The sequence below is a fragment of the Mustela nivalis genome, assembly GCF_964662115.1.
Source record: "Mustela nivalis genome assembly, chromosome: 4".
NCBI classification, from domain to species: Eukaryota; Metazoa; Chordata; class Mammalia; order Carnivora; family Mustelidae; genus Mustela; species Mustela nivalis.
This window is the reverse complement of record NC_139023.1, coordinates 117,105,690-117,123,605: the sequence shown is the minus strand read 5'-3', so window position 1 is coordinate 117,123,605 and position 17,916 is coordinate 117,105,690. Positions and strand designations below refer to the sequence as shown.

Sequence of the window (17,916 nt, the reverse complement as noted above, 5' to 3'; positions counted from 1 at the left end):
CCTCTACTCAAAGCAGGGCCTCTGGCCCAGCAGCATGGCAGCCCCAGGAGCCTGTCCAAAAGGCAGAATGTCAGAGCACCTTCCGGCCCCTGCCCCCGGGGCTACTGTACCACAAGATGCCTACACATTCCCACACACGCATGGTGGAGTTTGAGAAGCAGGGCTCCCTACCACCAGAGAGTGGTATGTTCTTCGTACTCTCCCTCCCTGCCCTCCCCTCCATCTAATCTGGTGGAGTAATTTTAAGTTCTTTAAAAGTAACAATTACAGAAAAATCACAATGTCTCAAAATATCTTACCAAGAGAGTACTCAAAGCTGTATAACTGGAAACGTGACAAGGATTTCTGAGCATCTTTGAATCGCTTTTGAGACAGTCAGGAAAAATCCAAACATCTAAAAGACCACAAATTTTTAAAATGCACAGTAACATACTCTTCATACACACATGGGCCCAAATGAGACCTGGAGGTCCGAGGGGTCTTAGAGATTCTGTTCTTGGTGGGGTTTGCATTGGGCCCCATTCCCTGAGCAGATGTCGCTCAACACGGAGCCACCCTGTGGGAGAAGCCTTGTTGGTGGAGAGGAAAAGTGAGAACCAAGCTGTCAACAACCCCAGTTCCTGCCAAACCTCGTTTGTCTGCCTGCCAGCCAGGATTCTGAAAATGTGTTTGGGAATTTTGACTTTTGGGTTTTACTGAATATGAAATTCAGCCGTGATGAGTTGACCTAGCCTAGGGATAACTGTGATATATTTTGTCTTACACCATTCAGAACCTACTTCTAGAAGTGGTAATAATGAGGCCATTGAAAGAACTGGAAGGGACTGCCTCTCTCCCCCCGCACCTACGTCCCCATTCTGAATTCCCATTCGGGTAGTCCTGGCATTGCAAACTGTTACAAGACAGGAGTGAGAACATTTGTTCTGGGGCTGGGGTGGAGGTGGGGGCAGGGAGGACTTCGGAGGACCCCTGCCGTGTTAGTGGCCAGTATCGCTTTCTGGTCCTTAATAGGGACAACATCCGAATATGACTTAAGAAAACGGAGGGAGGATCACTAAATGCTGCCTGTCACTTCTGCCTACATTTCACTACTTTGGACCCAGTGTTTCAAATGTTGAAATTATTGAGAGCGAGCCTCCGTTTTGGCAGAATGGTATTACCCTACACCATCGTCAGCTGTCCTGGGTCTTTGTTCCCCCGAAGACAGATCTCTGCTTGAATTCTGGTGTCAGCACTAGGATTTCTCAAAGACTTTCTCTTTTTCCTTTTATTTAAATTTCAGGTTCTGTATTTTTAATGTTTGCTTTTGTCACTTGGAGCCTACATAACATGTACAGTTTAAGGAGTACCTGCCTGCCGCCCAGTCACAGGTGTGTGTGCTGAGCTGCGAGCTGGGGCGGGGCTTCTGGCGCTCTTACCTTGGAGGGCCTTCCTGGCGCGCATGCGCAGGGCCTGGCCTGTGGCAGGGGGTAGTTGAGGGCGAGATGCTCCCTTCAGACGGAGATGTGCCTTATCTTCCGTGTCACAGTTTTCTGCTGGCCTTATTAGCTTGAGAATCCTAAGTGGCTAATGTATTTACTATGATGGTCTCAGAGACTTTGGAAATAAGCAGGATTTTGTTTTTGTTTTGGCTTAATGCCTTTGTCTCTGGACCCCTTAGCCCTGAGAATCCTTTCATTTTATTTTTTTAAGCATTAAATTAGTTTTCACACATGTATACATCTGTGAACCCATCAGCCCATTTAAACAGTGAATGTATGCATCCACTACCCTTGTGCCTTTTTCTAATCCTTCCATCCCGAAGCCAAGCATCTACTTTCTGTCACTATGGATTACTTTGCATTGTTTGGTTTTAAGGCAGCTGAGCCTAGAGCACAAACCCGTTTTTCTACCTAGAACCACGACCATGCTTAATTTGTAATGAGTTTGCTTCACCTTCCAGTGACCTCTCTGGAGACAGAATAAAACTTAACTCTCATGAGGCTCCTGGGGGGCTCACGGCACAGCCATGATTCCTTACCCAAAGGAGACGTCAGACCCCACAGGCAGCTCAAACGTTCCCGACTCTGTCAAAAATTCCGGAAGAATCACAGTTAAAAATATTTTATTTAAGTTTATACAAAATACAGTCATGTACAAAAGTGTGCACAACTTTTTCATTCGGTTTACATTTTAAAAAAGGACAACTGTAATTTCAAACACGTTCTGCTCACATGTCGTGTAAACATTGTTCTGGGCCCATATTATTAATGAAGATTGTATCTACTCTTGGAGATTTTTGTGACAGCACGTATTGGTGCTTTCAGATTGAGAATCAGATCTGCCTCACCGATTTCTCCAGCCATGTGCAGGAGCCCGACCGGGCGGATTCCGGGCAGAGGAGAATCTCCAGAGATGGAATTGTGATGTCTCAGCCATAGTGACTTGGAGCTGGACATATTTCATTTTACACACATGTTTGTGTAGATCTGTACTGATCTCTGCCGATGTCCACACTTCTATTATGAGGATCATATAGCAGAGGAATGCAGATGCCCAGGGGCACGGTCCTACTCCGCCAAGGGCCAACGCCACGAGGCCGCACCTGCCACACACACGCTCTCATTGTCAGCTTGCCCCGTTGACCATGTGAAGTGTTAGGATGCACAATCCGAATAAATGTTTGAAAATACGTTTAGCTACTCTTACGGCAAAATGTACTCTTCAGGTCATTTTGGGGGTCAAGCAGAGGAAAAATAAAAGCAGGGAATAAAAGGAAAGAAAGCACATTGTGAGTTCTGCTGCACCTAAAGGCTTCACACTTTAGTATGGTGTCGTCTCTCCCTTTGGATGTACCCAAGTGGATACTGAAAAAGAATGTAAAGGAGGTGTTGGTCTTAGTGCAGAAACCATCTCTCCCCACCGAGGGGTGAAAAAAACCCTCCAGGAAGCAGTGTGTTGGGAAGATCCTTCTTGAATGCAAGATAGATTTTAGACTACAGCCAACATTTCATAAAGCAGTTGATAGTTTATGGCATCAAAAGTAGTAAGGTTAAGAAAAGTGGCATCTTCATGATCAGATTAAGAATCTCTTTGAAAAGGTGAATCAACAAACTGAAATCTGATTTTCCTTGTAAATTGGACCAGTTCTGTATACTGGGCCCAGTTCTTTCTGCTGAGAAATAGGAAGTTCTAGAAAGAACCAATGTAATCGATACCATGGCGGCCCCTTTGATAAACCTAAGTAGTCACCTTATTAGGAATTCCAAGCTTAACCACATTCACAAATGCTCAGCCCTCAGGGGGCTATAAGACTGCTCTCCTCAGGACAGCTCAGTGCAGTATTTATGAGTCTACCACAGCCTTGCGACAATTGTCCTGGGCTAGAAGTGTCACACCTGGGACGGCCTCTTCGGCTACCATGCAAGCATTGCATCAGAATGAGAAGAAGCAAGAATTACACTAATGTTACAAATAAAGACGTGGCGGATCCCCATCTATACGATGAGTGGTAAGATTTGACTTTAAATTGGCAACTAGAGGGAAGAAATCTAATTTTTAGCTCTCCATGCATTATGGCTAGGAATTAAAAGAAAAACAAATCAGTTCTCCAGTATGAAATTTGGTTTGGTCTTCTGTGGAAATTTTCCCTGAATTCAGGGAGATGACTGAGGTTGTGTGAGCTTGCTTTTATTAGCACAAGACAAAGCAGCCGTCTGAAAAACTTCTAAGCAGGCCCTTCTCCTAAACCTTGCACATACATGTCTGAAAAGCAAATTCAAACCGAATGATTCAGAGATGAAATGCAGTAATGATACCATACTGACTGAACATAAACATCCATTTCACTGTTTACTCCTGAAAACACACAAAAAGCAAATGCTTGTGAAAATGACAAGCCTCTGCTATTTCTAATTCTTACAATCATACAATCAAGTTTATTCATGCTTCACCTTTACTTATCATTGTTATTAAAAAACACCTGACACTTCTTTTGTTGGCGTGTGCTAATAAACACACACACATTCCCAAGAGAGCAAAGGAAAAACCCCCGTCCAGAGCCTTCTGTATGAAGCCAATTAAGATGACGCCTCTAGAGCCTTGAGACCCTGGGCTACAGAAATGGTTGCTGTGGAAACAAATTTGCCTCAGCATTTCTGGCAGAGCCGGCACCTACTGCCATGCCTTCAAATAGGATCGAGTGTAAACGGCGATTAAGGATCGCCCTTAATCTGGGTGCCCTTCTATGAAATTAATAAAGAGGAGAAATTACAAAGGAGAACATGACATTCCATACACAATTTATTTGACTGTAACTTGGTGTTTTCTTTTATTTAATCATACAAATTTGAATGGGTGTCCTGGATAAATCTTTTATTTAATTCACCTTTGGCAGAAACAATAGATTTCAAACATTTAGTAGCTCCTCATTTATATAGCATGTTTTAAAATTCTGTAGCATATTAGTATTTTCAAAACAATATTCTTATTAAATAGATGTGCTTTAAAGTTTAACTGGTGATGATTTGATTTATATTATAGCTTATTTAAGAGAATAATTACTCAAAAAGGACAGACTAGACATGGATTTCTTTTAAAAAATACAATTTTTGGTCATGTGAATGATTCATGTTCAGATTTCAAAAATAGAAAACGTCCTAAAGTGCTTAATTTTATTTATAATATAACTCCTTGAAATTATAGTGATCTGCAATGTAAACAGTAGAGCAAAGAATACCAAACTATAGATTCACGTACATTTAAATCTGTAGATTATGTACCGTCTTTAAATGTGTGGATTAACACAGGGCACTTCCAACACACAGCTCATGCTTCTATATGATTATTTTTAAGAGCAAACTTAAAGGTATTCTTTCCCCCTACTCCCGACTTAGAACAATTGCCAACTACAGGTTCTACCTCACTTCAGCAATGGAAAACAGTGCTATCACTACAATCTGACCAGTTTCTCAAGAACCCATTTTGAAACTGATGACGGGTCAGTAGAGTTTTACATTTTTATTTTCTTCTTACCACACTGAACAAAATGGTACCCTTGAGGAAGGTATCTCTCAAAGCCAACAGGAGGGCAGTAGCCTTGCTCTCCTGCTCCTCCTGACATTATCTTCAACAGGCAATCCTGCCGAAGTGCCTTCTCTCGGCAGCCGGCGGCTGGTGTGCGGACACCTGTGCTCCAGCCCACAGAGCGCAAACAGAGGCCTTGGACCGACAGGCAGAGACAGAATTCACTTTCCTCGGTGCAGACACGGAAGGTGAAAAAGTAACAGCAAATCACAAGGTGACATCAGCACAGTGAAGAGATGAAGGATTTGGTGTTTTAAATTCCCTGGTCTTCCCCAAATGTCTAATATAGACAGCTTCGTGACACAGTCTCTGAAAAAATTATAATCCCAAGTGACCACACACCATTCTTTTTCTCTTTACACATGATCGTGAAAATAGTGTGATTTAGATTCTGCCTTGGGCTGAGTTCTGAGGGCTACATTTACCCCTTGGTGAGGGGATTTTAGTGCAGGTTTACTTTTTAAAAAAACATTAAACTCTAATAAGAACTCAGAAGGCTTAGAACACAGGCTCTTACTCTCTCTCTTTCTCATGATCCTCAATACTTAAGCTAAGAATTAAGCAAGATCCTTTAGGTTTGGCTAGAGTCAAAATTGAAACCAAGCCCCAAAGAGGATGCTGTAGCATGCTGGCCTTGCTTAGTGTTGGATGTGAAAATATGAGACTGATTAAGTGTAATCTATGTCCAGGAAGGAATTTTCGAGGCTCTTCACCCTGTTGCCTGATTTAAAAAATCAGCATGAACATAGCTATATTCCCTCTGTCCTCTGCAGATGATCCAGTCCTACTCAGGGATCTCAATTCTTCGTCAGCTGAGGAAGTCCTGAAGCAACACACCGCCCAACAGGCGACTGCACCGCCATGCCGGGTAGATGCGGCTTCCGTCTACCTGAGAACCTAAGGGGAACAATTCGCGCTAGGGGGGAGAGGTGCAGCTCTGTGGGAAGCTCACAAGAGTGGCCAAGGCAGCAAACAGGGCTCCGACGCACGTTCCCACTTTACCGGGTGCAAAGAGGACATGGACCCGCACGGCGAGTTCGCTCTTCAGAGTGGAGTCCTGAGCTGGGCTTTGTTTCTTGTTATCACAGTAGACATGTTCCTCGGGTATCCGGGGAAGAACTGTGCACGTTCTCTGTAGACGAGTGTGTCTCCACGGAGTGATTCGTCACTGCCAGTGTTAGGAACGCTTCCCCTTGTGTCTCTGTGCACCTGGGGGATCTTGACTTTTCCTTACAAAATTCTTAAATCCAGGCAGGCTGCCCTCTTCCATCCAGGCAGTTTCTGAGGCTGGCAGCGAAAACGGACTAATCCCAAAGGCCTGGAGGCCAAAGGGCTACATGCTTTGCAGGTCCAGCTCCAAGGCTGCCTTCCAGTTTGTGCAGAGGTGCTGTTGACAAGGGGAGGCGGGCGCCAAGCTCAGCTTGCTCCTGTAGCCCCTCCGTGCGGGCTGGGGCTGTCCCCTCACATGGACTTGGAATCAGTGTCTCTCTTGCTGATGAGAACCTCCAAGAGCCTTAGTTTCGCCTTTATGTGCTTATATTCACTGTATTCTTCAGCCATGGGAATGCGGTCTTCCTTCTGGACATTTCTAGTGGAAACAAAGGAAAGGGGGCTGAGGATCACTGTCCGTCCCTCCTAGATGTACTGTTCATCAGGTGAATTATCGTCAGGTAGGATCTGCAGTTTATCAACCTGTAGAATCGGTGTTCCCAAGTGTCCCTGGGCATCAAGACTGCAGCTGGGTTTACATAAGCAGTGACAGATTGCTCCCCTCGGAAGGCACCATGCACATGAATTTTTTGAGTTAACCTGGCATCCTGTAGAATGGTGGGAAGGACTAAAAACTGTAGAAAAATTCTCTCTCTGCTGCTGGTATGTATGAATGCACATTGGGAGTCTCCATAGACTGAAATCCTTTATTTACACTTAATGCCTTCTCACTTTTATGTACTTCATTTAATGAACCATTAAGTTTCTAATTAGCAATTGGCATACCCATAATTTATAGGCTTAAAAAAAGATAGTTAATATCCTACTTATTATAAAATTAGTCTTGGAATTCAGCAATTGGGTCACATAATACTAATAAGCCCTTATAGGTGACTGAGTAATTTTATATGCATACTTTTAAATATGTGCAAATATTAACTGAGAGCTTACTGCAGGTCAAGCACTGTGCTAAGTACTCTGTCCCCATGGTCTGAGTGAAGGGAACAGCAATCTGATAGTTGGCCTCACCCTGCTCTTCAAGGGACTTCCCTCTCCTCAGATATGAAATAAGGGAACCAGATTTAATGAGGACTGAAGTCAGAGTTTCAAACTTGTATGATGAGACACCTGGCTGACTCCGTTGGAAGAGCACGTGACTCTTGAGCTCAGGGTCATGAGTTGGAGCCCCATGTTATGTGTAGAGATTACTTAAATAAATAAAAACTTAAAATAAAACCCCAACCTTGCATGATGATTATAAATTCCCATCAGCTATCCTTTCTTAAAACTTGTGAAGTTTATACATCATTTTATATAGTTCCTCATGTACAAGATAGCTGTGCATAAAGCAACTGCAATTACATGGAAAAAAGATAGACAGACCAAGAATATGTTTAGAAAGAAGAATGGGATGGAACAAACATTAATCCTGGTTTGTCTTTGGTTTCTTCTTCTTTTTTTGCCTCTTATTTCTTTTGTCTGCCTATTGATATTTTCTAAGTAGCCTACAATGCATGGGGAAAGAAAAGCAAATATGTAGGCACAAAAATTCATAAATCTTAAGAAAGTCACCATAAGATCCAAATTAGGGATGCTAAAAAAATAAATATATGTAATATTTGAAATAAACTGGAACACAACACATTTTCCATGGTGAAGTTAATGTTTATGGTGGGTTTTTTCCTCAATACTTTTGAGAAGCATGAAAGGGGATCTTTTAAAGAGAAACTATATTTACACATTTAAATAGTTTGGATTAAAATGAAATCATCTTAAGGTATTAACACTTAATGTAAGAGATGCAAATCTCTTCCCTGCCCTACCCTCGTCTCATGCTGTGAACAGGTATGCACTGTGTGCGGTCGCTCGCAAACAGGTGTGCTATTCCTTAGGATGATGTTCTACAAGGCTGATTACCTCATGTCTTGAAACTCACTCGGGAAAGGCACCCTGTTTGTCTTGGGGACTTACTGCTTCTTGCACGTTTTTTCATTCAAACCCAATGATCACCTTTGCTTTTAAAATAAGCCTAAAAAGCTGCCCTTTCCTTATTTCTCCTTTTAGCCTATGAAGACAACACCTCCCCTCCCCAAACCAAAACCAAAAAGCAGTGCTATCAATTGGAAACATAGCTCCAAGTTGCTCATTTGAGGTGACAGGTTGGGTGTGTAAATGTTAGCTGAATTTACATCAGTCTTGGAGACTAACCCAGGAGCATTTCTTGCTGAAGGACCAAACGGCCCTCCCCCTCCCACAGTGAACCTCCAAAGGACTAGGGTACAGGCAAAATGCAGAGGCTTTCCAACTTGGGAAACACTGCAGAGATACGACAGGAAAAAAGGAGGGGTGTGTGTGCAGAGGGGCAGGAGTTAGGGGAGAGGGAACAGGCGCTACCTTCCATTTTGTCTGAAAAAAGTGTCTTCAAAATCACGGAGTTTCTTTCGAATCCTTTTCTTTTCTTCTCTCATTTCCTGAAGGTGTTCCAAGAGTTCTGGTCTGAGAAGGGCAGAAATTTTTAAGAAAACTGGGTTAAATCTGAATTGTTATAAATACAATGAATGTGCAACTCGATAGGGGCTGTGGAGACCGGGGGAGGATGTAAATGCAAGAACTGGCGGGGCGCTGAGGGACAGCAGAAATGGCGGTCTTCCATCCTCTGCATGCCGAACGTCCTGACGACAGGTACGGCTCCTGGGCTCCCGCCAAGTCCCTGCTGCTTAGGAATCCTTAGCGCTTGTGGGATCCCATGGCACTTTATCGTATTTTGCTTTGAAGGAAAGATGACACCGGCTCTTGGTACGTGTTAAATGAAGAGCTATGGAATACAGAACTGTGCAGTGCCATCGGGAGACCTGGCTGCTCATGCGAGATCTCAGTGCTCCCTTCAGGAACAGGGGATGGAGAACAGAGAACACGGAGTCCGAAGCTAAAAAAGATGCACTGTTCTAACCATGTGGATGTCCCCCAGGTAAATCACTTGTGTTTTGTCAGACAACTTATTTAAATAGAAAGGCTAAAATATTTAAGAATGGTATTTTCACCCCAACATTTCAACAGCATTGCCGACAGGACCTACATTGAAGCAGCATGGAGATTTGAAAGCCCGGTGTCCTGGCTGCACTTCGATGGTATTTTATCATCCATTGGGGAAATAAACCCATCAGCATCATCTTCAAATTGGTCCAGGAAGCAGCGTGCACTGAAATCGGTCTTCAGAGTGACCGTGAAGTCTGGCTTCGTGTTACTATCATCCTCCGAACCCTCATCTTCTTCCTGGAGATGCACAGCAACCCCGATTAGAACCTGGTTACTTTTCCTGGCACTCCTGCATTGTAAGTATCATGTAACGTAACAGTCACTTAATTATCCGACACCATATGGTTTCTTCTGTATCTACACTTAGCAACACATACATACATTATATCCATCTATAGCTGAAAGTCTACATGAACACGGTAAGTAACACCAACAGTAAACACAGTTACTCAGTAGGGGAAAAAACTCTTAACACTATAGAAAAAATTGGTATATAGCACAATGAACAGCTGTCAAGACTGAGGGTTTGAAGGAACCACCATTGTAATTTATACCCTAAATCAACTGAATCTCAAAATCCCCAGCTCTGGGATAATACATAACAAAATCCACCACCAGCCATCAGTGCTTTAGGGATTCCATTAGTTGTGGGCCTTGGACATTATTTTTTATTAAGCTATCAACATCTACAGAAATGGAACAATATAATATTTCTATTTAAGAGTTGTGATTATAAAATATTTTGTGGTTTCTGATGCACAGAGTTTTAGGAAAGTTTTGAGATCAAAACATTTATGTTCTCATGATTGGAATCCTAACATGCTTTTTTTTTTTTTTTTCAAGGAACATCCAAGGGCCACAGCTGTATTTTCCAGCATCCAAGATTCTAAGAAAAGTATGATATTCTCTATCTTGGCAACGGAATTAGAAAAACAATGAAGTTAAATTAGAATTTCTTAGTGCCAATTTAAGTCTAAGGATGAAATCATATCAGTCTGAATGGAAGATTTTAAAAGAAGCAATTTACTGCCAAAATATATAGTCAGAGCAGATGAGAATATCCTAATAACTGGAAAATTTAAAAAGTGGTTCAGGGCACAGCTACATGAACAATAGCAAGTATAATATCAATTGTTCCAGTTAAACCAAGTGACTCCAGCACCAATGCAACAAATTAATCTCAGGAAGCCGGTGCAGTTCCATTGGTAGTCAAGGTACAAGTATGCAAACTGCCTGTGGTGGGTTTTCTTACCATAAAGTTGCTATGTTTGCAATGGTGCCTCTGACGAGAAATCAAGCGAATAAACAAACAAGACAGGAAAAACAAAACAAAAAAAGGACCAGTATAAAACTAGGACGAAAGTACTGCTCTGAAGGCATGAAGATAAAATTGGTAAAAACTAGGTAGCTTTTCCAGATTCTCTCTGCTGTGACTTCAGATCGCCCATCTCTTCAGTTGGAGTAAATGCCTCATGGTTCATTTTTAAAAACTGAAATTATTAAAGACATTTTTAAATGTATAGAATAAAAGGGACTTTTAAAATTAGTAATTTAAAAGTTTCTCTCTTGCTCTCTTTCTTTCTCTCTCTCTCTTTTTTTTTTTTTTTTTTGTAAAAGGAGGTAACAATTCCCACCCTCTGCAATTTTTAGAAGGATTGCTTGAGATAAGGTATGTACCTGGTCCAGAGGCTCCAGATCAACTGTCTGACAATGCCACACCCCCTGTACTCCCGCCTCCCTGGATGAGGAAGGCCAGGTGGAACCACCTGGCCCTAAACTCTGTGGAGGCAGGGATTTGGGTCTGTCCAATCACAGTTTAGAGCTTAGCCAATGCCTGCATATGGTAAGTGCTTAATTAATGTCTGTCAAACAGTCCAGCAATCCAGTTTTAAAAGAAAAAACAAATTACTGGAAGAGAGTATTACAGCCCAAGACTGATAAGAAATAAAATCAGGTGTCTAGGCCTAATCAGTTATATCCCAAAGTTTTAAGAGAACTTAAAAACTTGAGAATGTGTCTTGCCTACATTGGGAAATCATGTATTCAAAGATGAGGCTTAAGAAAACTATTCTCATCAAGCTGCAAAAAATCATAGGAAAAAAAAAGAAATGACAAACTATATCTTGAAATTATATGACCATCTAGTTGTGGCTATTGCATAGATCCTAGAAGGAATGAACACATAGATAATATATGAATAACTAAAAAAGAGTCCATGATCAACAGTGACTAGCAATGGCTCCCTTAAAACAAATGATGGAAACTAACCATTTTTCCTTTTTTGATAGGAATGGCATAATATCTGGGATTCAATAATTAATGAGGTGAGCTGATCTATGAAAGGACGCTGATGGGATGCCTGGCTGGCTTAGTTGGTGGAACATATGACTCTTGGTCTCGGAGTTGTGAGTTCAAGCTCCATGTTCGGTGTAGAGATTACTTAAAAAAGAGAATTTTCAGACAAACAACAAAAAAAGCTGATTGTGAAAATCTGTACAGAGTGATGATGCAATGGTGATGTGAATCTGAAGGGAAGTCTATAGCAGGTTCTTGACCTGACCCAGCCTTACTCAATATTCATCAACCACTTGGGTAAAAGACCCAAAAGGTATATTCACAAAATGCATAGATAATACAAAGAAGGGATGGATATTTGGTGTGTTGGAATACAAAATCTAGATTTAATCAATTTCATGGGGCTAGAATAGAAGTGTGGCCAAAAAAACTCCAGGTCCTACAATTTAGGTTAGAAAAAAAAGTTGGACATCAATGACAAGCAGCCCATGGAAAGTGAAGCGATGGATTGTATCAATCAGCAGTGAGACGGGGCCATGGGCAGTGGTTTTCATCTGGGGGTAATTCTGACCCTAAGTGGACCTTTCGCAAGGTCTGGAGACAGTTTTGGTCACAACTGGGAAGGGGGTGGTTGTTGGGCACTCCTGGCATCTCGTGGCCAGAGGCCAGCCCCCAACGACAGCAAGCTATCTGGCCCCAAAATGTCTATAGTGCGGAAGCTGGATGCAGCTCTCTAGGGATGCTGCCCTAGAAAGGGAACGATGAACCCACAACACACTGAGAGTCACACAGGCATGGACTAGTCAAACAAAGGGCCCCAACCATCCAGGTAAAGATCAGGACTAGTCCTTGGTCCACTGTCTATCTCGCTGGTGAAGTCCTACCTAAAGCACTGTTCAGTTCAGTGTATCAGAGGGACAGAGATAGACTGGTGTGATTAGAGCAGAACCACGAGGTTGCTGGAAGGTCTGTGACAAATATCGCATGAGGAATAGTAAGAAGAACTTGGAGAAAAAAATGTCCGCAGGCCGTGGGTAAGAGTAGACAGGGCAGGAGATGGTAAAGGTATGGAGGGCTCTCAAGGAAGCAGCAGTTACACTCACTCCCATCTTGTTCCAACAGGCAACACTCAGCCTATTACGTAGAAAGCAATATATGAATAATAACTACAAATATTGTAATTTTAAATTATCTTTATACTTATCAAACTTATGCATTCTGAAACTGCATGTCATATAATTATTATTGACTCTTAGTATTCTAATACTGATAATGATACAACTAATAATATAATATAAAATAAGTTTTTAGTTACTATTGATGCTTAGCCCCATGGAATGAGTGCCCTTCTCCATTGCCGTAAATTTTCCAAGCTTGAGGACAGAATCACTTCGTAGAGATTGTGTCTCTATTCTGTCAGGTAAGTTTTAAAGGAAATTCTTATGTTGGATAGGAGAATTGACTGGACTATCTCTAGGATCTAGGAAGATCTAGGTCTTCAGAAACTGGGCTGGTTCTACTTTACACACATCTGTTTTCCTACCATAAGCATTTAAAACTAGGGGTGGCTTTTAAGGAAACCACCTTGATACAATCTTCTGATCTGAACCCACATCAAATTCTAAATTGTCTCAGAACTGTCAAGACTTAGTACAGTCCAAACATATGCTAATAAGCCTAGCCAGTTGGAACAAAATGAACTAAAAGACAACACTATTTACAAAAGCAATGTAAGCATTGCAAAATTATCTGAAATTTTGACTACCACGTGGGCCAGAAGAAGAGTCATGGCCAAAATATACTTGTGAAAAAAATAAACTGAGCTGAACAAGAAGATTTGGAAGAATGCCCTCTTTTAAAAAGTGCATCATTAATAGATCTTCCATTCATTTAATGAGACAATTATTAAATATCATATTTTGGATGTGTTAAAGAACACATTTTTATCTAGTAACAGTTCTATTGCTCATTTTCAATACACAAAATTGTCCAAATTTCTTCAATTAAGGAGACTTCATTCTGATGTGAAATTACCAGCCAGACAAAATTTTTCTTCTTTCATCAACATCAAGTCTTATTATAAGAAAATAGCTCCAATTTTTAAAATATAATAGAGCATATTTGCCTAATTGTTTTGTTTAGAGCACTTTTATAGAATGAGTTCTAGGTAAAAGAATATGATAGTGAGTGTAATCGCTGTCTACTACCTTATAATTAAGTATATGAAATACTGAAGGCCCCTAAGAACAAAGAAAAGGGAAAAAATAAATTAAGACCAAAGACTGTGCAGCTTCTAGTACCTTACCTCAGTCATAACGATGAGGACCAGGCAGGACAATGGAGTGATTCTCAACTCGTGTCCCTTGTGGGAATGAGGCCCTTGGGTTCTGGGATACTATTTCTAACTACAGTAGATAAATGACCACCCCAGGCTTAGGACTTTCCCAGAAATATGATAAATGAAACTCCAATTGCTAACAAACAATCACTGATTGATTAAGAAAAAAAAAAAAAAAAAGATTCCGTTTTTTCATATCTAGAACACTATGGAAGGCAGTCCAGTTCGTTAAGTCACCTAGAAACAAAACTGCAAAAGAGGCTGATTGTGGTCCAGGCCAGGTAGGTCCCAACAGAGACACAGACAGAGACCTGGGGGCATGGAGTCTACTTCCTGTTCTAGCTAAAGGGGCCACTGAGACGAGGATTACCTGTATAGAACCCATAATTACTCCTGGGGTGAAAAACACCAGTGCACAGATTCCAGTGGCTGCTGGCGATGGCACTGCATTCACAGATCAGGAGATTATCAACTGAATCCCGAGGACTACATGTGCCAGGGGCAAGGCAAAAGGCAGGAGGAGTGGGTGAGTCGGCACCAGAAAATCGGGCAAAGGCAAGGAAGATACCTGTCTGCGAAATGATAATTTTTTTTGTCGTGTGCTATCTAGATTGCCTTTGTTAATTCTAGGTTTTCTAGAAACTCAGTAAGTACGATTTTTAGGAAAGTTACCCAATGAGTGCACTGAAAAAGTTTCTGGAATACAGAAAATCCACTCCAAATAGAAGAAAAAAACCCAAAACATATTGTGACCCCTGCCCCCACCAAATCCTTGAAAGCAAAATGAGAACAAAACAAAAGACAGCAAGGTACAAAAAAGCAGGGGGATGAGATGAAACGAAGGAGATCAGCTTGGCCCTAGGATCAGTAAGGCGGGGCTGCTGGTGGTTGGTTACGAGCCGCAGATGATTCTGAAGGCACAGCACAAGCGCCTCGGGCCCCATCGCCGCTGCGCCCCGCCCTCCCCCTCATCCACTGGAGGAGGGGAGGCAGGGAGAGAATGGAAGCCAGTTTGGGAGATGTCTTCACCTTTATCTCCTTGAAGAAGGAAGCCGTTTCGCCCTCGATAATTGGCTGCAGCAAAGGGCTTCTCCGCTTGCTGGAGGGGGATCCCTGTGACAGGTGTGGACAAGGTGGTTATACTCTGAACCCCTCTCCCTTGCCCTCCAGGCCTCTGCCTCCTCTGGGTCACTAGGATTCATCACTGACTTTGAACTATACACCCTAACCCCTCCCCGCCAAACAGTCCCAGGAAAACCGGAGACAACCAAAGTTCTTGTCTGAGGCGCTGCTTCATTCCAGAGCCCACAGCCCCAAGCCAAGGAGGCCACAGGACAGCAAGACTAGCCCATGAGCATGCTAACTGAATGCAGGAGTCTGAGGAGAGACACTGGCCTGCTCCTCCTCCCTGCTCCTCCCTGATGACAGAGGAACCCAGGAACCCAGGAACCGTCAGAAGCTTTGAGCACAGCATAGGCTGCTGAGGGGATTCAGATGTTGTGCAGCCTCCCTGCTGTGCATTTTCCTCATTGAGAGACACCTGCTGAGGGCACACAGGGCTCCTGACTGGACAAGGAAAGGAGTTCCTAGATTGAATTCTTTCGTTGGTTAGTTCACTAATTTATTCTGGGAAGAATTTCTAGAGAAGTCGCTTTCTTCTAACACACCTGCCTGAAGTCGGCCTGAAGTCTGGATCCTCCCTCATTCTTAGGGACAGATACATTGTTAAAAGTAATACAAAGATGTTATCTTAGAAATAAACAAGGAGGGGCACCTGGTTGGCTCAGTAGGTGGAGCATGTGGTCTTGATCTCAGGGTTTTGAGTTTGAGCCCCACGTTAGGTATAGAGATTGCTTAAAAAGAAAATCTTTTTTTTTTTTCTTTTTTCTTTTTCTTAGGATTTTATTTATATATTTGAGAGAGAGAGAGAGAGCATGTACACGCACAAACAGGGGGAACAGCAGAGGGAGCTGCAGAGGGAGAGGGAGAAGCAGGTTTCACACTGAGCGTGGAGCCAGAGGTGGGGCTCAATCCCAGACTCTGGGATCATAACCTGAGCCAAAGGCAGACACTTAACTGACTGAGCCACCCAGGCACCCCAAAAAGAAAATCTTAAAAAAAAAAAAATAAAAAAAGAGGGGTCCCTGGGTGGCTCAGTGGGTTAAGCCTCTGCCTTCACTCAGGTCATGATCTCAGGGTCCTGGGATCAAGCCCGCGTCTGGCTCTCTGCTCAGCAGGGAGCCTGCTTCTCCCTTCTCTCTATGCCTGTCTCTCTGCCTATCTATGATCTCTGTCTTTCAAATAAATAAATAAAATATTAAAAAAAGAAAGAAAGAAAGAAAGAAACAAGAAGATTTAAAGCAGGAACTGAACAGCAGCAGCTAAGATGGCCTCCATTTTAATAACAACATAAAAGCAAGGCTGTGGCTACTTATTAGAAAGTTTAAAAGTCAGCAGAGAAAGCCCCCTGTAATCCCGGAGGAGAGCACTGGGCCAGAGGCAAAAGATGCCCCAGGAGATGGACAGGGCAGTAAGGCTCACTCACAAGCTGGAAATATAGGGAGAAATGCTAGAATAAATATGGAAGGAGGGCAAGCTGGCCAGTGCCTTAAGACAAGATGCTGTTCCATACTCTGGACAAAATCAAAATTCGGAGGCCAAAAGCAGTTGCGTGTCAGTCAGAGGATGGCAGCCGGTGACAGCAGCCGCCCAGGTACTAGCCTCCCTCCCTTTAGTTCCACCTCAGCTTCTCTAGAGCCTCCCCAAAGAGGCTGCTCTCTGGAGGTCCTTAGGATTTCTCCCTGGAGAGGATTCCCAGTGGGACTATCCTTCTCTTGGAGGGAGAGAGAAGATTTGGGACCGGAGAGGCCTCTGGACTAGAGGGGCCTAGAGAAAGCACAGCCCCATCCTGCTGGCTCTGAAGCAAGGGTAGGGGGTCAGCCCAGCACCAGTCAGACCGACGCCTACATCAAAGCATGCTGCCCGGAAGAAAACAAAATTCTAGCAGTTTCAGATTTGCTCATTTGGGCAAACGTAGTCTCAGAAGTCTTAGATATATTCTTCATGCCCCAAGCGGATGGGCCATAAGTATTCATGCCAGGTTCAACTATTAAAGCCCACTCCTCAGTGAGAAGGCAGCGTGGGGCGCTCTCACCACAGCCAGGACCCACCCCGCAGGCGATCAAGCACAGAAAGGTGCCGTACTCACAATGATGGGGATGGTGTTGGCTCGGGACAGGATCTGCTTGACCAGCCGGTATCTGTCGTACAGTGGCTTCATTACCTGACGCTCATTCTTGCTTACCTGAAAACAAGAGCACCAGGGCTAAGAAGCTGCCTCCGCTAGTCAGGCTAGCAGTGGCTCAAGCATGTTCTGGGCCTGGGGGAAATCCAGAGGATTCAGCTCCACTTCCCCCATTCTTGCAAGGCTCATGTAAACGGGTGGTAGTATTTAGTCAGAGAACGTTAAAAGTATCTACTTCAGCAGCAGATCTTTGGAAATCACTCCATCGTCATATTGCTTTTCCTCAATCAAAGCTATCACCATGATTGGTTCCCTGTTTAAACTATTCAAAGTCATTTACAATTTTCCAGATCCAGGGAAGAAGAAAGCATGTATTTCTATGATAATCCTTAAACTGTGCAGCTCTGTGATCAGTTTTTATTACTTTTGTTTTACAGGTCTTTCTCTTCCATGAAGTTGTTTTTGTTTTTAAGGACAAGATTCTGGCAAACTGTAGGTTTTCAAGAAACACCTGTCAGTAGACTGCATGGATGGTCTCCTCTCCAGGGCCCTGAGATCTGGCAGAGCATTCACAGACATAGAAGGGACTGTGTGCACAGGCAGTGGGGAGGAACCAGCCGAACCCCCTGGTGTTGTACAAGAAGCCTGTCATCACTTGCTACCTCTTCTTCCTGTCAGACCTCAAGCCCCAGAGAAAAACCAGGGTGTCTCATCCCTCTTTGCCTAGTTC

General features: G+C 43.0%; 1 protein-coding gene across 24 annotated transcripts in view; it reads right to left on the bottom strand.

The window, feature by feature from the left end:
• Positions 1–2,087: 2,087 nt before the first annotated feature.
• The window catches only part of FAM13A (family with sequence similarity 13 member A), a 360,572-nt gene continuing 344,743 nt past the window's right edge, over positions 2,088–17,916 (bottom strand). For 21 of the 24 annotated variants that reach the window (XM_082726581.1, XM_082726582.1, XM_082726578.1 and 18 more), the window contains 5 exons: positions 17,151–17,246; positions 14,972–15,055; positions 9,350–9,546; positions 8,668–8,769; positions 2,088–6,652 (listed from right to left, as the gene is read on the bottom strand). In XM_082726581.1, the coding sequence (XP_082582707.1) occupies positions 6,526–6,652; positions 8,668–8,769; positions 9,350–9,546; positions 14,972–15,055; positions 17,151–17,246 (606 nt within the window). In that variant the 3' untranslated portion in view covers positions 2,088–6,525. The remainder of the gene's footprint in view (positions 6,653–8,667; positions 8,770–9,349; positions 9,547–14,971; positions 15,056–17,150; positions 17,247–17,916) is intronic. The other 3 variants (XM_082726583.1, XM_082726595.1, XM_082726598.1) reach the window with 1 other exon arrangement.